General features: G+C 36.1%; 1 protein-coding gene across 1 annotated transcript in view; it reads right to left on the bottom strand.

Annotated features, from left to right (window-relative positions):
• LOC124789660 (aminopeptidase Ey-like) overlaps nucleotides 1–21,085 on the bottom strand; it is a 225,449-nt gene that overhangs the window by 113,843 nt on the left and 90,521 nt on the right. Inside the window, exons 7-8 of the mRNA XM_047257098.1 lie at nucleotides 19,516–19,708; nucleotides 950–1,121 (exon numbers count right to left, since the gene is read on the bottom strand). Coding sequence (XP_047113054.1) covers nucleotides 950–1,121; nucleotides 19,516–19,708 — 365 coding nt within the window. The remainder of the gene's footprint in view (nucleotides 1–949; nucleotides 1,122–19,515; nucleotides 19,709–21,085) is intronic.

Below are 21,085 nucleotides of genomic sequence, written 5' to 3'. Positions count from 1 at the left end.
GAAGGCAAAGAATGTAGATAGAATAAACAATTCAGGCCTTCTGTTGAGAAACTATTACAGTGTTATAAGAAAATTGGAAGATCTTTTTGCCCTTAAGAACTGTTGACCCTCATTTTGAAATTTGTGGGAAGTTTTGGATAACAGATAACACACTTTCATTTGAGGTCTTTCCACTTAACCATTTGGGTCACAAAAGGCATAGTTCTGTGAGTTCTTTGAACACCAAATTTCAGCATTGTTTAGTTAATGGGAGCAAGTTACATAATTGAGTCACTTTTTTTTCAGGACTTTTACTCATAAGAAATTACACTGATCTAAAATTATATGTGGACTGAGCATTTTCAACATCTCTCATCTTAGAAAGTAATGGAATTCTAATGTTGGATACTGGTGTGTAGCTAGTTATCCAAATATCCTTCTGGAATCTGTCACTGCAATTACCAATAACACTGTGGCAATCTGTTTGTCCATTCAAACAAGGAAAATACAAAGCTCCAAAAACCTTTTGTAAACTTCTGACAGCTATCATTTCTAAAATTGTTTTTTGGGCCAACTATCAATATTTATTTTTTTAAATTTTTGTCACTGGAACTATTCTGTTTATTGGTATATAGAAAAACATCTGAGTCTTTGTTCTGAAGGATGGTACCTTTAGGGAATCATTTTCTGTTTTCAGACGTTAATGGTCACTCAAGAGTTTCGTTTTGGCTGAGGAATTCCTCTGTAATCTTGATACAAAGCTAATGAAAGTTCTGTGAAATATTCCATGCCACATTATCACAATTGATATTTTTAGAGGGACAAACAATTTAGGAAATCTATTAAAACAGTAGACTATGAACATAAATTTAAATGGAATTAACATTCTGAGAGTTGAGAATGAGGAACTGTATTTTTGGAATACCCATGAACATATGCAGTGTTTTTATGATATTGCACTTTTACATACCTCTGTATCTTTAAGTGTCTCAAGGAATCCAACAGTTGACACATACTGGGTAAGACTGTTCCCAAAGGATGTCTCATACCAGAAATGTGGTGTAGTTAGATGAACCAGCCACTGATCAGCCATATTGAACAAACAATGAAGTGGCCAATAACCATCATTGTAGTTCTGTTCACTGTGAAATAATTTTAGTTAATTCATGAAATTCTTTCTACAGCTATCATTAAGTAAGATGAAGGAAATTTGTTGTTATTAATTGTCTTTGCAGTTTCTATCATTTAAAGATTATTTGAGTTAAAGAATACATAATGAAAATAGAAAGGAAGGTTGGTTTTAATTTAATGGGCAGTCATCAACGAAGTCATTGGAGATGGAGTAGAATTAATGAGTTTGTGATAATAATTTCACTTATTAAATATTAATATTTTATCTAATATTTTTTATTCAAAGTTTTGTTCAATTTGAATTCATCATTACTATGAGTAACCTTACTCGAGAATAGGTCATGAAACACTCTTGATGAAGTGTATTAGAGAAAATGTTCCTGGCATGGTGACTGGAATATATGTGCTTGTCATGTGACTGGAATGTTGCAGATCTACTACAGGGCTTTTGCATGACAGTGCAGAAAAGGATGTGCAGGACACATACTATCAGAACATTTGGTAGATTGTAAGTGTTTAATGCCCAGTAGAATCCATATCTGAGATAGTGCAGCAAATGAAAAGCTCAGTCCTGCACAATTAATGGTGTACCATGACTACCTTCATTTGGGGAAAAATTACTGCAATCAGAGTAACCTGCCAAATCAACATTTTCATGACAGTGGTGCCTGTCAATAATCATGGATTGCAACAGTACAGCAAATCACTCACCAATTCAGTGTTGGATGTCAGCTGATGAGCAGCCATACCTAGTATATGTTGCAGAAGCCTCCACCCCACATGTGTACTTCTGGCCATAGGATGTGGAGATTAACACATGTTGTGCAAGAACACTGCAATTGGAAGCTCAATGCATGGAAATGATTGCTTGAACTGATAAGACATAGTGTCCATTGATATATATAAGTGGTGCAGCATGTAAGGCATGTGAGGTGATGGATTCTGCTAACTGACAGAGTGGATGGTTGAGATATTTGTTTGTTAGATATGGTAGGTTTGGATGAGGGGGGGGGGGGGGGGGGGGAGAGGGGGGAGGGGAGATGTTTATCTAGTGACCCTGATACATCAGCAATTAACTACCATTGGCTGGTGATGTAAAAACCTCTGGACTGATCATGCATATTGGTTCATTATTCTGCTGCACCTTACAGATTATCTGTAGCTTCAAAAAGAAAATGCATCCACCATCTCTCCCAAATAGTGCCACAATAGTTTAGGAATCTCCATACGGACATAAGGATTCTTGATGCTCCATTCATCTCTTTCCCTAGATCATCTGAGATAAATCACACTGTGCAAATCTGGGACACCACCGAGTGTTAGAAGTGTGCTTTGCACCAAGCTCTTCCAATCTTCAGACGTATGTGGTGGCATTGGAGTAGTGATGAATCAGTATAGTTTCCCAAAGCTTTCAGTGTCTATTGGAGTAAAAAAGGTGGAGAAAGCTCAAATTTCAAGTAGCAGAAATTATTTAGTGAAACATCTTTCAGATGAAGAATATTTGAACATTGGAGTACCTCAAGGGAGTGTGTTAGGCCCAGTACTATTTCTTATTTATATTAATGACTTCCCACAGTGGGTAACACAAGGTGAAACAGTGTTATTTGCTGATGACAGCAATATAATAATTACAGACAGGACACCAGAAATGTTAAATGTAAAAGCTGAAAACGCACTTATGGCAGTTCACAACTGATCAAATAACAACAAAGTAACCCTTAATGTGAAAAAGACTAATAACATAAACTTCAGAAAAAACCAAATATGACAAAACTTAAAGTTCAAAATGAAACCATAGAGTGTGTAGCCAGTACAAAATTTTTGGGTATGTATGTTGATCAACAATTAAACTGGGATGAACATATTAGGATGCTTGGGAAAAAAATTAGCACAACATGCTATGCCTTACAAATATTAGTCACTGTGTGCAATAGTTCATGCCAGAGAATGACGTACTTTGCACACATACATTCTATAATCTATAATAAGTTACGGAATAACATTCTGGGGTGCAAATGCCCAAAATGTGAAATATGTGTTCAGATTGCAAAAACAAGCTATCAGAATAATGAGCAAGAGTCACAAAAGAGCACACTGCAGTGAGCTATTTAAAAAATGGGGTATTCTGACAATCCCAAGTGAATATGTCTCGCAAACTACAGTTTTTATTCACAAAAATATTGAGCAATACTTAGCAAACAGCTGCATACATGATCACCAAACCAGAAACAGTACTTGCATGTACCTAGACAGAATGAATAAAACTAAAACCCAAATCACTATGTTTTACCAAGGTGTCAAGGTATGCAATAAATTGCCAAAAGAAATCAAAAACATAAAGGAACTCTGTAAATTTAAAGCCTTCCTTACAGAATATTTATTTAAAAATATTTTTTACTCGATTAGAGAATTCATGCAGCATAAAATTGGCATAACTAAATAATCAGGTTAATCGATTATAAAGTGGACGTTCTAGATTGTAATTTACTCATACAAGTATTAGAAGAGTCTTGTGATCTATTTCCTTTGATTGAAGCGGGTTCAAAAAATATGAGACAGCTAAAAGAGACTTAAAAGTAGAACTTTCAAATCTTAGAAAACAGGTCCATGGTACAGAAACATCACAGTCCACTAACATAAGCAAGGTCTCCTGGAAACTACTGAATAAGTATCAAAAAACTTTAAAAGTGATGGAAAACTCCTATGCATTATACAGGATGATAGTATTATAAAAGACCAAGAAACCACATGTATCCTTTTTAATAAACATTTCATAATATCAACAGGAAATCCCACATACCAAACCATGTCACTGAAACAGTGGCTTTTGAATTTGATGAAGTTAAGGAAAATGAAATAAGCAAGATACTCCTCACATTAAAGAACGAACACTTAATTGGATGGGATTGTATGTCAAGTGCTGTAGTTAAGAAATGCATAAAGGAAATAGTTAAAACCACTAACATACCTCATAATTAGAGTAAACATGTTTCCAAATAGTCTAAAACAAGCATTGCTAAACCAGTGTATGAGAAGGAAAGTACAAAAGAGGCTTCAAACTACACCCGAAATTGTTGATCCTTACCTTTAGTTAGGTTTTCTAAATGGTTGTCCTTTCCCAGCTCTCTGTTTATTTAAAAAACATTCTTAACAGAAACAAAGTATGGTTTTAGGAAGATTGCTGCATGAGAACTGCAGTTACAGAATTTCTCTGTAAAACTTAATCCTCATAGAGAAGGAATGAAGATGACAAGCATATTATTACTAAATCTCAACAAAACAACCATGGTCTAGGGGTAGTGTTTCTGCTTAGTAGTCAAACTTTCCTCTGGCTCATGATCAAAACCCACCACTGCCTAAATTCTGATTAATAGTCAGCATTGGTAGCCAAAGACTTCTGGCATAAGAAGTCACCCTCATTCTGTCAACAGCCTTGTCAAAGAAGGCAAAGGAGTGACAGAGGTAAGGGTACTGTCTTGTCTTCAGGGTTGGAAGCACTCCTAAAGGCAAAAGAACAAGCAATGACCAATGGCATGAGGATGCAGAAGGCAAACCACTGCATTAAAGACACATAATGTGTACTCACAGGACAAGCAGCCTGATGATCTCCCCATTGGCAAAAGATTCCAGAATATCCCCCATTTAGATCTCCGAAAGAGGCCTGCCAAAGGAGAGGTGGCTATGAGAAAAAGATTGAATAACCAATGAAAAGATAATGTTCTATGAGTTGTGGTGTGGAATGTCAGAACCATGAATATGGGAGGGAAGCTAGAGGATCTGAAAATGGAAATGCAATGGCTTAGTCTAGATATAGTTGTGGTTCAGTGAAGAGAAATGGAAAGAAGACAAGGATTTCTGAGCAGATGAGTATAGAGTAACATCAACAGCAGCAGAAAATGGTATAATGGGAGTAGGACTTATTATGAACAGGAAAGTAGGGCAAAGAATGCGTTACTGTGAAAAGTTCAGTGATAGGCTTGTTCTTATCAGAACTGACAGCAAACCAACACCAACAATAGTTCAGGTATATATGCTGACATCACAAGCTGAAGATGAAGAGACAAAGAAAGTATATGAGGATAGGGGAAGGAGTACAAGAAATGGGCTTGGGACAAGGAATGAGAGAGGAGAAAGACTAATTGAGTTCTGTAATAAGTTTCAGCTAGTAATAGTGAATACTCTGTTCAAGAATCACAAAAGGGAAGGTATACTTGGAAAAGGCCAGGTGATACAGGAAGATTTCAATTAGGTTCATCACGTTCAGACAGAGATTCTGAAATAAGATACTGGATTTTAAGGCATACCCAGGAGTAGATATAGTCTCAGATACAATGTAGTAGTGATGAAGAGTAGGCTGAAGTTTAAGAGATTAATCAGGAAGAATCAATACACAAAGATGTGGGATACAAAAGTACTAAGTAATGATGAGATATGCTTGAAGTTCTTTAAGGCTATAGATACAGCAATAAGGAATAATACAGTAGGCAGTACAGTTGAAGAGGAATGGATATCTCTAAAAAGGGCAACCCCAAAAGTTGGAAAGGAGAACACTGGTATACATAAGGAAACTGCAAAACAATGGGTAACACAAGAAAGACTTCAGCTGATAGATGAAAGAAGGAAGTACAAACATGTTCAGGGAAATTCTGGAATACAGAAATACAAGTCACTGAGGAATGAAATAAATAGAAAGTGCAGAGAAGCTAAGATGAAACGGCTGCATGAAGCATGTGAAGAAACTGGAAAAGAAATTATTATCGGAAAAATTGATTCCACGTACAGGAAATTCAAAGCAAGGATGGTTACATTAAGAGTGCAATGAAAATTCCACTGTTGAATGCAGAGGAGAGAGTGGATAAGTGGAAAGAGTACACTGAAGGCCTCTTTGAGGAGGAAGATTCATGTGATGTGACAGAAGAAGAAACTAAGTCGATTTAGATGAGATAGGGAACCCAGTATTAGAATTGGAATTTATGAGAGCTCTGCAGGACCTAAGATCAAATAAGACAGAAGAGATAGATGACATTACATCAGAATTTCTAAAATCTTTGTGGGAGTGGCAATAAAATGACTATTCACACTGGTGTGTAGAATGTATGAGTCTGGCAACATACCTTCTGACTTTTGGAAAAAATATCATCCACAAAATTCTGATGACTGTGAGAGCTGCCAAGTGTGAGAATTATTGCACAATCAGCTTAACAACTTATGCATCTAAGTTGCTGGCAAGAATAATATACAGAAGAATGGAAAAGCAAATTGAGGATGTGTTAGAAGACACTCTGTTCAGCTTAAGGAAAGGTACAGACATCAGAGAGGCAATTCTGATGTTGTGATTGATAACAGAAGCAAGAATGAAGAAAAATCAAGACATGTTCATAGGATTTGTTGACCTGGAAAAAGCGTTTAACAATGTAAAATGATGCAAGATGTTCAAAATTCTGAGAGAAATAGCAGAAAACTGTAGGGAGAGATGGGTAATATGCAATATATACAAGAGCCAAGAGCGAATAATAAGAGTGGATGACTAAGTACAAAGTGCTCGGATTAAAAAGAGTGTATACAATGAAGTAGTACATTGAAGGAGCAATGAAGGAAACAAAAGAAAGGTTCCGGAGTGGAATAAAACAAACAAACCTTTAACCATTCATGCTGTCCTTCTCTGTATATGTTCAATGTCCCCTGCTAGTCCTATATGGTATGGGTCCCAAACACTTCAGCAGTATTCTAGCACTGATTGCACTTCCCCATTATTCTACAAATAAACTGAAGCCTACAACCTGCTTTGCCCACAACAGAACCTGCGTGATCATTCCATTTCATATCCCTACAAAGTGCTACAACCAGGTAATTGTATTAGTTGTCCAACAGTGACTCATTGATATGATAAACATAGGATACTATGTTTTTTTTTTTTCATTTTGTCAAGTGCAAAATTTTACATTTCTGAACATTTGAAGCAAGTTCCCAATCTCTGGACCATGTTGAAAGTTTATCAAGATCTGAGTGAATATTTATGCAGCTTCTCTCAGATAGTATTTCATTATAGATAATTGCATCATCTGCAAAAATCCTGATTTTACTATTAATCTTGTCTGCAAGATCATTAATATACAACACGAACAGCAAGGGTCTCAACACATTTCAATGCAGCACACTCAAAGTTACTTCTACATCTGACAATGACTCTCTGCCCTACATCAGACAATGACTCTCCTCCCTATCAAAAAGTCCTCAATCCAGTCACAAATTTCACTTGATTCCTATATGATAGTACTTATGACAATAAGCATAGGTGTAGTATTGAGTCAAATGATTTTTGGTAATCAAGAAACACTGCATCTACCTGGTTGCTTTGACCCAAAACATTCAGTATGTCATGTGAGAAAAGTGCACACTGGGTTTCACATGATGGATGTTCTCGTGTTCAAGATACCTCATTATGTTACAGCTCAGAACATGTTTTAAGATTCTACAACAAATCAATATAAAGGATATTGAATGCTAGTTTTGTGGATCACTTCTAATACCCTTCTTGTAGGCAGGTGTGACCCACGCCTTTTTCCAAGAACTGGGCAAAATTTTTTTGTTCGAGGGATCAGCTAGTATCTGATAAGAATCAGAATCAGAATTTTTCTTGTCCCATAACATACACAGTTAAATCAGAGATTTAAAGTACATTAGACTCATCAACACTGTAATTGGCAGACATAGTTCTAAGCCAAATATTAAAAATTACATACTATGGAACAATTTATGCATTTCTTAGTTGATAGTATTGCACTGTGGGGGCTGTGCAGTGACCTGCAGCTGAACAGAATATTAGTATTACAGAAGACAGCAATTAGGTTAATGCATGGACTAAGGTTCAGAAAGTCCAATATATTCCTTATATTTGTACAAAATTATTATATTTTTTGCGAATAGTAAAAACAGAGTAAATAAGTGCAGTGATACATATAATTATGACACTAGAAGTGAGGGTAACTACTTCAGGCAGAGGACAAAATTAAAAATAACTGACATATTAATGGGCAGATAGGGTTCAACAAGCTGTCAAATACTATAAAAACATGTGAAGCAAAACTGTTAAAAGGTGCCCTCATAAATAACTGTTTGTATTCACTGAGTGAATTCTAAATTACATGTCCTCTTTTGCAACATGTAATGTCTTTAGAATATTAAGATGAGTATGTGTACTACTACTATATGTGCTGTTTATATTATTTTATTACACAACCTATGAATGATATTTTCAAATGTCATCAGCTTGATAACAACAGGCAAAAAACGTAAATAAATAAAAGTTTATTCCAATTGAAACTACTTAGAACACCATATGAGCTTTACCTTAGAAGTTAATGATTGATCTTCTAGCAAGCTCTCAGTCTATAAATATCTGACAGGATACTAGTTCCCCTATGTTTTTCAAAGATTTGGATAAATTCTTTGGGTTAGGGTCACCAAGCCTAACAACCTCACAATATAAACTAATCAATTATGGTTGTCAACAGCTACCTATTACAGGGAGTTTCTCTATGAGTGCAACGTATAGAAAACAGTGTATTGCTTAATATTTCTTCCACTGCAGGAAATGTTTTTGGCCTAACTGCCTTTACAGTGATTGGTTTTTTGGTGTAAGAAAATGTCATCCTAATAGCCAAAGCTATCATTTTTTGTGATCTAAATATATGCAAAGAATCTGAGTGGCAGTTTCCACTTGAACTTTTTCCACCACCTCCTCCTTCTTCTTCTTGCATTCACCTAATTCCACACATGCTTCAAAACTAAGTGAGGATGAACTAGACAAGTTGCAAGAATTTAAAGTCATGCAATCTGTGGGTGCCTGCTCCTATGGGTTTGGTAGTCATTCATAAGACTAACAGAGAGCTCCACTCTGTGCAGACTTCCACAGTTAATTCTCAATTAATAGTGGGTCATTGTCTGTTGTTGTGAGCTTACCTTTTTTTATAATATTAAACTGCCTGATGCAAATCTTCCATTGCCACTTATGGCATTTATTGGTAATGAATACACTTTTTGGATTATATAGGTATAAGTGCTCACTATTTGATATCATTAGTACACCAGCAATGGTCCAATATTTGCCTGAACAATTATTCCACCCTTTTCCTCTCTGCAAGGATTGTCTTAGTAGCAATGTTGTTATGGGGGCTATCCATCAAGAATGTACAAGTCCTACTTATTATTTCTATGTATTTCACAGCTGATATAATATTTCCCAAGATAAAGCCATGCAAGGAAGTAGCCAAATTTATATGGTCATCAGTGCACATTCATACTTTACTCTAGTGAAAGTTGACCCTCAAGTCAATTGCATGCAAAGCTACATATTACCCAAGGAAGAAGACTTTCATGCAATGAAGGGGCAAAACTTAGAGGAAGATGATAAAAGGGTAAACATAGCATCACCACTGACTCAAAAAAAAAAAAAAAAAAAAACTCTTGTGTGTTCAGAAAAATTATTTTCAGAGTGAACATTTAGTCGTTTCCATCAGCTGTGCACTGCACTGGTTTCATATTTATCTGTATTCCACTCATTGTGGTTTGCAAACTGTTGATAGTGATTTAATGGGAGCTAATACCCCTAGAAGAATGTCCCAGAGACTGCAATAAGATTTTGAATGTATACAGAGAAGGGCTGCACATATAGTGACAGGTTTGTTTGATCAATGGGAGTGTGTCATTAGAGATGCTGAAAGAACTGAACTGGCACAGTCTTGAAGACAGACATAAAGTATCCCAAAAAAAGCCTACTTACAAAGTTTCAGGAACAAGGTGTAAATAATGAATCTACGAATATAGTAAAAACCTCTTCATACAGCTTCTGTAAGGAACATGGAGACAAGATTAGATTAATTACAGCATTAACAGAGGCATTTAGATAGTAGTTCTTCATATGTTCGATGTGTGGTAGAATGGGAAAAAACCCTAAGAAATGGTACAAGGGACATATCCTTTTCACTTAACAATGGTCTGCAGAGAATAGATGTAGATGTATTCAAATTAACATTGTTAGCAGATCATATACTGACCTATCACCAAACACATATAAATTCCATGGCCTAGGTTTGACTGTCAATGAGCCTAGAACTGGGTTTGACACATAGGAGGTCTCAGAGGAGTTACCACAAGCTGTACTAGCATTCTGTGTCACAGAATTGCAGGTATCCCACCTTTACAGCCCAAAACCCTTTTATGGCTGGTATATTTTGCTCTCTACATCTTTATCTATGTACATATTCAGCCAACCACAGTGAAGTGAATTACAGAGGACAATTAGCATGGTACCATGTGTTAAAGTTCTTTCCAATTCCAACTGCATATGGAGTGTGGAGAGATTAACTGCTTAAATACCTCTGTACATTAGTTCTGACCTAATCTTCAATGTCCCTAAGGGCATGATGCATATGGGGATGGATAATTTCTCTAGATTCTTCATTTAATGCTATGTCAAATGTTGGTTGTGTGACCAGCTACTCAAACATCCCAATCCAGCTTTATGCTCTTGTTTTCTGCTTCATCAACATATCTCAACATCATGCTGCTGATTACCAAAGGCATTGAGTATCAAGTAATCCTGTCACTGCTACTCCATCTGCATGTACTGAAAAATTTTCACCAAAGTCATTGTGGAATTGCAGAATGAAGAGGCTGGCCTGCACCACACCTATTGGCTTGGCATGGATGTTGGCATCATTAAAATCATTTGAGTATATTTCAGTTGTGACCATAACCAGGTAACCCCCCACCCCCCTCCTTCCTCACAGGTCTTCAGACATTGGCCATCTGATACAAGGTCATGACAGAACGTATATATTGTTTTTCAATCCTGTTTCTTAACACCGTGTTGTTGCTAGTAGTAATTGCTTTTTTCCAAATTCCTGCATCTTGTGAACATGCATAGCATATTCTCTACAGCCAGATTAGTCATGCCAAAACATTTTGCCCTCATATGCCTTCTCCATTTGTTGGTATCTAATAATGGAGAAACACGTGAACATGCAGAACAGTCTGAAACCAGAAGAGCCACATTGTCAAAAAAAATTTGCCATCAAATGTGTTGACATCTGTTTTATTTTCATTTATTTATTTAGCCATCTGTAGAAAATACTTAGTATGTAGATATTGTCCAAATTCAGTATTAGAAGAAAAAGGAAAAAAAACCACACACACACACAGACAGATTATATACACATGGTTCAGGTGCCCCTACTGATGTCACATTATGCAACCTGCAATGTAATATCTAGCCTTCAAATACGGTGTGCAAGGTTTTCATTCTCTCACTTGCTACATGCAAACTATTAGTCCTACAGAAAAAATTACAAGATTTTTTTTAATTTCATGTAGTTAAATTTTGTACTGAGATATGTTTCTACTGAAGGCCAAGGATTTCACGTTATTAAAGAAAAACCTAAAAAACTGACCTTCAAGTAAACATCCACCCCCATACTCATCCCTCACATCAGGGTTTCTAGTATGCTGTTCACAACACTTGCTTCCACCATTATAAAAAAATTTCCAGCTTCACGAACTATTTCCAATATTTGATTTTTTTTTTGGTCTCTATTGATTTGTCTACTTCATCACCAGAATAGTTGGCCATTTTGTTAACGTTATGTTAGTTAAATGTTCCCATGACAGAAGTGAATGAAAACTGACACTTGTAAACATTATGCTAAAAATAATTATGCTGACAATTAAATCCAAACTTGACCCTTATAAATACAGTAGTTTCGTAGTCAGAAGGTGTGATGCAGGCAATGATGTAATTGTTTATTTTATGCTCTCAGAATTCATAAAACCTTTAGGTAAAATTTACACAAACATCAGTTTTACAATTGTGGTTGACTAAGCTGGTGGCAAAATATGGCCATCCAATGAAGACCAAAAAAGGTCAAAGGTGAGAAATAATTTGTGCAGTCACAAATTTTTGTGCTGTGGTAGGAGAAAGTGCCATGAACAATATGCAAAAAGTCCTGACTGGTGGCAACTAAGTGCTAGAATGGGAATGCATCTGAAGGTCACTTTTGTGTGTTTCCCTTGAATAGCTCACAACTATGGTCTCTAGTGAAAACACATGATAGTACAAAATTTAACTAACTTAAATTTCATACAAAAAGATCCTGTTCATTTTTTCTGTGGGACTAGTAGTTTGCACATAGTGAGTAAGACAATATGAAAAGAATATGAAAATCTTGCATGTGGTTTTTGAAAGCCACATATAACAATGCAGGTTGCATAAAATAACATCAGTAGGGCAGTTGAACTACCCTGTACATGAAATAATATGTATGTATGTGTGTGTGTGTATGTATGTGTGGATCTCCACCTCGATTACTTGACTAATTTGAACCAAATTTGGTACACAAGCTGCTTAAAAAACGAGTATCACCACTGTGGAGATTAGAACCTCCCAGCTACCATAGGAGCAGAGATGTGAGCAGAAAACGGTTTCTCAAACCCTAACATGTAGGCTAGTCTGCATGACAGGTGTGTTGTATGGAAGCAGTATCAGACTGCCTTGTCGACCTGCTTTGCAGGGCAGTCTACATGTCAGGACATTTTTCAGCCTCCAATGTGTAGGCTACTGTTCACAACACCATGTTTTATTGGAATAGTATTGGCTCGCCTTATCAACTTGTTTTCCAGGGCAGCCTACATTTGAGAGTCCAAAGACAATTTTCAGATCCCTGATGTGTAGGGTGCCCTATATGACACGAGTATTGTGAGAATAGTATTGGCTTGCTTCATCGACCACTTTTGCAGAGGCTACAGTTGCAGGTGGGTGTGGCTGGGGGAAGGCTGAGAAAAGGGGCAAGAGGAGACAGATTGGGAGATGGAAGCAGGAGGAAAATGATTGGGAGATGGTAGCAGAAGGATATGGTTAAGGAAAGGGGAGATGGAGGAGATGGATACGGAGAGGGGTGCAGGAGGAGATGAATAGGGAGAGGTGAGGAGTAGGAATTGGACAGAGAGAGGGGGGTGGGAGGAGATGGACTGAGGCAGGGGGAGAGGAGATGGACAGAGAGGAGAGAGAAGTATATGGAGAGGAAGAGGGGGGGGGGGGGAGGAGAAGATAAAGAGAGAGAAAGAGGAGAAGGAGGAGGTGTGGGGGATGGGGATGGATAGTCAGCAGGTGAAAAAGGAAGAGAGTGGGAGAACACAGATAGAACAGAGAGAGGGTGTCAGGTGCAAGACAGAGAGTGTATGAGGAAGCAGGTGGGAGGAGGATATGTTGTGAGGAGGCATGTGGAAGAGGAAATAAAGCAATACCAGGGCAAAGCCATACACACACACACACAAACACACACACACACACACACACACACACACACACACAGAGAGAGAGAGAGAGAGAGAGAGAAAGAGAACAATACAGTGTGACACAAAACATGGCATCTGAAATCTATATGCTTCCTTTACTATAAATCATAATCCGTTCTTCACAGGTCTTTACTTCTATCTGCCATAACAATTAAATCCTGTTATTCACAACAATGATTCAGAAAAGTTTTTAAATGAGATAAAAACATTCCATTGTATATGTAAATATTATGAAAATGTTAAGCTGAGAAAGACAGTATTTTTGGTTTGGCCTAATACAAATATCATCAGAAAAAAGATGTTGGTCAACATAGTCACTGCTTTAAATTTATTTTCATCTTCCAACTTTCTGTGGCAAACTGGCAGTCTATTGTAAAGCTTAACATTGATATGGGTTAGGTGTTACTGTGTGTTAGTTCGTTTAGTTTGCTGTCTATGGAGTGTTGTGCTATTTTTGGTATTCTAACAGCGAAAATTTTTTTTGAAAAGCTTTAAGTGGCCTGATATATTAAATACATTTTTATGTATATAATGAAGTTGTTGTTAGTATTTTAAGCTTCCTGTGTATGGGTTTGCAGTTGTAACATAGTAAAGTGGAGTTACTCCAACTGATATGATACTATGTCTCTGAAGTAACTAACTCTTTTTTCTTATTCTACAATTGTGTTCGACTTAACACACTATGTGTAAGTTGCATAAATCCAAAATGGCCAAAATACTACTTGTACAACATTTTACAGAAACATATTATTTGTGGTATAGTTCACAGTATGCTGATGTTAGTGAGGTATTTTGTTTTGCATGACAAATCTTGATATTTAATCTAATAACTGTTAACTGAAATTGTTACAATAGCATGCAATGGTAAAATTAGAGCAAAATAATCTGTAACCTTCATACTTTCCAGTAACTAGTATCACTTTTCCAAAAACTAATCAACTTAAGTAATATTTGTAAATAAAGTTCAGCCACTCCTAAAAGTACTTTCACCATTTTAGACCTTCAGTTTGTTTAATTTCTCGTCTTGACACTTGTTGCCCTAATATTTCTGTATCAGGCAGCGCCTTTGGTTATCTAATTAGGACACTAACTAAGAATCTGAATGCATCAGCAAAATTTCAAATATGGAAATTTTGCTCGAAGGAGGAAATCCACTGCAGAGGCATACAGTCCATTAAGAAAGTCGTAGCTTGAACCTCATTACTTTCTTAACCAGGTGCCATTTAGAGAAACCAAAGTATTGTGGCACCAACACTAATAAATATTCACTTCGCAATTTTAAAAACTAATGTGTAAATACCAAAATCACAAAATAACAATGTGCCCATCTTTATATACTCAACCCACCCAAAAATCCTCAGAACAGTCTTAGCAATTATCAAACTAACATCATGTAGTAACTCCTGTTAATTCCTTTGTGTGAGTCAATGTCAAGTCAGTACATAGTAAACATCTAGATGAAAGCATGCACCTGAAAACTGCCATGCTGGCATCTATGTGGTTAAAGCTTGTAAATCACAGACATTTGATTAATACCTCCAAAAAGTTGATAACTACCTCATGTACAGTTCACATTTGTGACTTTCTTATGAATTTTTAATTGAGAAGTAATTATGATCATAAACTCTGACGAATAAGTAATTAAATGGACACTGTTATGAATAAATTTCATGAACATACAATTGGCTTTATGTGAAAGTGACCTGTTGGAAAATGTTAGGTATGAACTTGTTTTAGAACTATCACTGAGTTGCTGTATTATTTTTGATGTCAATAAGTAGGGTTCCTTTCTTGGTTCAGTCAGTGATAAGCTATGAACTGATAGTTACCTGAATGACTACACAAAGAATTGGTTGTTGCTCGGACTTATTCATAATAAAAATAAACCTGACAATGAATGAAAGTAAGCCTGTGGTATAGTGTCCATTATTACAGAATTATTCAAATAACCTTACTCTGAAACAAAAGAATTTATTTGAGGCAGCAAGTGGTGGCACCTTACAATATTATTCCATATGCTGCAAGAGACTGAAAGTGGTTAAATATGCCATCCTGGCACCTTCTGAGGTACAAAAGTTCATGACAACTCAAAGAGCGAAACAGGCTGAATTGAGTTTCTCTTCAAGTGTTTGTCTGTGACTTTTATGGGGCTACAAACTAAATTTCCAAACACATCCTATAAGCCAACTATAGCACCTTCTTATTAACTTCATATTCACCTTTTCACAGATTTTGATTATTGGACACAGTGCAACACAAAATGGATACTGACATATATTTTGGTATTTAGCAGGAATGGAAACACAAAAGGAGAGGGTGTAGTAAATTATCTCTGACAGAATTATTTATCTGCCTCAATGGCTATTTAACAGCCTTGGAATTGAGTCCAATATGCCAAATTATAGCAAAGAATCCAATCAAAAGATGAACAATTTCTTGACATGTATATTAGTTTTAACAGAAATATGAAATTCATATGGTATCAAATACAAATGTATCAGGGTAATGGTGTGATCCCCTTGAAGACTGACTGGTGTCTCTTTGTGTTCAGCCATATATAATTAAGCTTGAGAGATATGGAATTTTAGTAATAGTACCCTTAAACAGTAGTTTTTGTTACAGTTAATGATGGATGGATGTTTAAATTGTAATAGGTAATTTATATAATTTTTGTTTTTTATTTCAAACCAGTGTTCCCATTTCCAATCATTTTATATGGGTGTTAAATATCAATACCCCCTCCATATTTAAGAAGTCAAGTGGGTGCATTTCTAATACATTATTTACATCTTGTCCTATTAGATAGTATCTTTCTTAGTAATATACAAGATAAAAAGCTATCTGAAAATGCAAATTTTGCAAACAGCTTAAAATACAGCATAGACACATCCTAATGAAGGATATGGCCCTCATACACTATTAATTTCTGGTTGATTACATGATAATCCAAAATATTTGTAATAATAAATGTTTATTACTATCATTTTCAATTTTAGAAATGGAAATGCCATCTATTGACTTCTGAAGATCCTCACTAATAAGTGCTGATGACTTTTCTAATGTTGCTTCAATATGGATGTATCATGAGCTTTTAATATTAGTTTGGATGAATAATTTCATATGGCAGTAATATATTCTAATACACTTACAAGATTTGTGTTACTTGTTTAGCACAAATTTAATTGCATAATCTTGTTTTACTTTGAAAATATGGCAAAGAGTTGACTATAAAAAATTTAATGTATTACAAAATTGTTGAGGCTTTCTGTGTTGGGATCTTCAGCTGATATTTGTTTCTTGATTTTTCTGATGTTCTGCCAACAAGAGTGGCTGACATTTTCAAAGCTTCACCCTCTACTGCTAGTGATGGACTGCATTCGAGTTCACAGCTGCAGATTATATGTACCTGGCATGTCAACATCCAAGAGTTTTTCCATGCTCATTTCTGGCACAGTTCTCCCCTTGGTACTGGCAATGGTCGTTCGCTGCAGCATGGAAATCTATGGTATGTTCACCTGGAGGTTTCCTTCTTTTTTGTTGAAGCCATTGTCCTGTTTGTGTATTTCTGAGCTTTTTTGAAAAAGTTGTGATGAAGTAAGCTGGGATCTTTTACTTCCTCTCTTGACTGCCATCTACCTCCTTAAATTCATTTTATTTTCATTTTTGCCTAATTACCAGTAAAATGCATGAGTATAATCTGCATTTCCATAAAAGAGAAAGGTTGGCTCTCAGTCTTAAGAAACATAGCACTGGGGCTAACTTCGTGCTAAGTTTTGTGTATGTAATTAACTTCCTAATTAATTTTGACCATTCCTAGTTAATATCTTTTGCTAAAAATCATTATAGGGTGAAAGCAATAATTGTTTCATGACTGATATTCTATTGTTGACTTATAAACAAATATAAATTCTGTACTAATTATAAATATTTGGAAGAAGAACTACTAGGATTCTTAAAGTTTTTTTTTTTTTTTTTTTTTTTTTTTTTTTGTTCTATTCAAAAACATATTAGCAAAGTTTACAGAAGTCAGTTTTGACCTTCCAGCCCCTATTTTTCAGCCAGTATAACAATTCAGTACGTCAACACTGAGGGCTGTCAATGAAGAAATAAAGCAGTCAAACGTCACAAAGTGGGCGTGATAGCTTTTCTCTCCAATCTGCAATTTTTCTTTCTCTTTTCCAACCTGCATTGTGACTAATAGGGCCCACCATCTTATTACTTTATGCACACCATATTGCCCCACACAGACCTCTTAGCTAGTACCCATGGCCACAACCACTCAGCAAAATTGTGATATGCAGCTGTGGCTACGGACACTGTTGCCCACGCATCATCACATGGAGGTGAGCTGCATGGAGCTATTTTGCTTGCACTCTGGTGTTATCTTTTCTTTACTTACAGCAATTACACTTATTTCTTAAAGAAAAATATGAGAATATGGAAAAAGGAAATCATAAATTTATGGTATACTTTAAGAAGAGAACAAAAGAAGGCAAGAAAGAGCAGATATAGATATTAATTCACCTACACCACCTGGGGAAGGGGACTTAGTATTGAACTTCAAGTCCAGCATCCACATTTAATGTATTAACCAAATGAACCTTCCTCTTCAGGAAAACTCAATTTGTTCAGTCAATGCAAATCTAATCTGTGTTGGCATTTTTTGTTAGAGTGCGGTGTGAGTTGAAGTTTGTTAGGTTGCGTACAACAACTTTTACTAGGATATTTAGTGAACAAATTCTGTATAGCTGTGGAACAGTATACTGCCTCAATGTAACCTAATTAACTTATATATTGTTCCTACATAGCTCTAGGAGAAAGAACACGCCATCACTAACCAATTATTTATCTTGTAAAAACATTTTTGTAGAATAAAACTAGACTTTTTTGAGTACTGAACCCATTTATTTTGTATAATATGCATGCTTTGTTTCTGTTATGTCTATCCTGTTTGATTTTGCTTGCTTACTTTATATTAAATTTATACTACATTGATATTATTACGTTTACAATGATGTTTACATTTATGTAACTGCTTAACAATGTTGGGAACAGGTTCAATGTGGATTCTAGAACAATATCTATCCATGGACTATGCTAACTACTTCTGCCTTTACTTGGATTGATTCATAATAGGACATAAATTGCAATCTTTGATTAATGTTCATTTGAGTATTTATGCATGTTTTATGTTATGAATATTTTGTGTGTTTATGTTATGTCAGTGTTGCCATGTCATTCGTTTCATGATCAGTATGGGAGCTACCTGAGCTATTTATGTTGGCCTGTCTTCACCTTCTGTGCCTCCTCTGTGTTGGTGAATTTTATTCTGTGGTAAGACTCACACAGTGTGTACTCTGCCACAGCTAGTTTCTCCACCTGCCCTAACCTACAGTGCTGCTTGTGCTCAGTGACCTAGGTCCTGTTTGATTGTCCAGTCATTCCAACACAGACTTTTCGCATGTTCATGGTATGCGGTATATTCCCAAGATTGCAAGTGGGTGTGTTCTCTCCTTTGCCAATCTGAGACATCCTTTGATTTTCTTTGTTGGTTTATAAAAAGTCTTTGTGCCATGTTTGCACAATACATGGGCAATTCTGTCCATCACCTGGAATGTACAGCAGAAGCACCATACCCAGCATTTCTTCTTCCTATGTGCCACTACACCAAGTGTTTGGCTCGGTCACACTTTTACATAACTGGTGGAGTATCCATTGCTCTCAGAACACTTCCTAGGTGTTGCATCTCACATCTGAGGTGCTGTGGCTTGCATATTCATCTTGCTCTCATTCTGAGCATATTTATCATGTCTCTTTTGTGACTCAGGTGGTGGTTTGACATTCCATGCACATACCGGAAATGGAGGGTTAAGCTTTGACAATGCCAGCCATTTGTGCTGGCAAAACATTGGAAAAATCATCAAAGAAACATCGGTCGAAGAACCTGAGACAGAGGCTAACAAGCTGGCTGTCATCTAATGTATTGTGAAGTTTTCTAAAATTAATGTCCTCACACTGATTATATCTTCACTTACACTATATTAATGTACTAACCTGAATAGTAAAAGACCAAAGCCATCATGATGCCGTTTTAATCCAGGTGATAACACAATTTGTAGCTCAGGTAAAGGATATCTTGTACGAAGATATGTCTCAATTTTCTCCAAAGTTTGAAGAATTTGGTTCTCTGCTTCTTTCATGTCTTCTACCAAATGCACTGGTACATATGAGCGCAATGTCACAGAGCCTGTTGGAAAATGGCAACAAAAATTTAACAATAATGAAACATTATTTTAAGGAAGCAATGATTTAAAGTTTTAAATATTTTTGAAAATTATGATTTTGCATATCTGTTACTTTAATAAAACTATGCATTCCAACCAAACAACAGACCATCCACAGGTATAAGAAATGGCATTCATTAGAACACAAGCATCCAGTCAAGATCATTTGTATCAAACTTACAGAATGCAGGAAAGCTCCCTATTTCTATTAGAGATAACATGTTAAAGTAGCAAAGTACACGGCCAGACAGAATCCAAATTTGCTCTTATCCGAGCACATACAAGTACCATGTTTTCACAGAACTGAATCTTTGAAAACATCAGTTAGTTAAGAGGCTGCCCCTCACCAATCCTAATGACCTCTCATGTAACCTGTAATTACTCCATTCCTTCGCATACCAGAGCACCACACCTGTCATAATTTGAACATAATTCTGATCTGTTAGGATGATGTCCGTTCCACCTGTAGTATTAGGTAATAGATCAGATTCAATGCTGTGAAAGTTGTTACCCATTTCTAACCTGTATGATAACTTGCTCCATTCACTGTTGTTCGTATTCTAGCAAAAGAGGACTTTATGGTAAGCTTTATAAGAGCTTTTCACTATTAACATTGCTGTAATATGCCTTGATCATTTTGTGGTTCATTGATGAAATTTCTACTGCTGTGTACCTACTGCTGATTGTGGGTACCTCCATGTGGGTGTGATAACTGCCATGTTTAGCAGTGTGTTTTTGTGACTCAGGAGTTATGCAAATACACAAAGACTTGCATCACACAGTTGTGCTAAATTATTTCTGTATCATTTTCCATTGGAAACTGGTGGCTCAATGAGTCAGTCTGCTTATTAGAGTGGTAAGGATGGATAGTCAGCACTCCAGATCTTATGTATTTCCTGAAATTTTCTCAAAAGTATTTAAAAACCATTATTCTGTCCTTGGTTGCTGTAAATGAAATGAAAATTGGTTGAATGATCGCTTGTGGCTCAAATGATTGTTTGAAAGTGTTCACAGTAACCTGTAAGTTGTGAAATTTTAGATCCATTGTATTTTCAAAACCCAGGTCAGATAATGCCTGTAATTTTCTCAGAAACAGTACTTGACAAACATTTGTCAGAACAAGAGAGTAATTTCATTGCAAAAGGTAGTCTGAAGCAAACAGGTAGTTTTATGTCGTTTATGCATAACATTCTTTTCAGCAACTACTTTACTTATTCCTTTCAAATGCCTGGGCACTTTTGAAACATATAATTTCAATTTCAAACATGCAATGTTGTTGGAATGAGATTTTCACTCTGCAGTGGAGTGTGCACTGATATGAAACTTCCTGGCAGATTAAA

This window comes from Schistocerca piceifrons, chromosome 1, assembly GCF_021461385.2.
Source record: "Schistocerca piceifrons isolate TAMUIC-IGC-003096 chromosome 1, iqSchPice1.1, whole genome shotgun sequence".
Lineage (NCBI taxonomy): Eukaryota > Metazoa > Arthropoda > Insecta > Orthoptera > Acrididae > Schistocerca > Schistocerca piceifrons.
The sequence above is the reverse complement of the archived record's forward strand: the minus strand, read 5'-3'. Positions and strand labels throughout refer to the sequence as shown.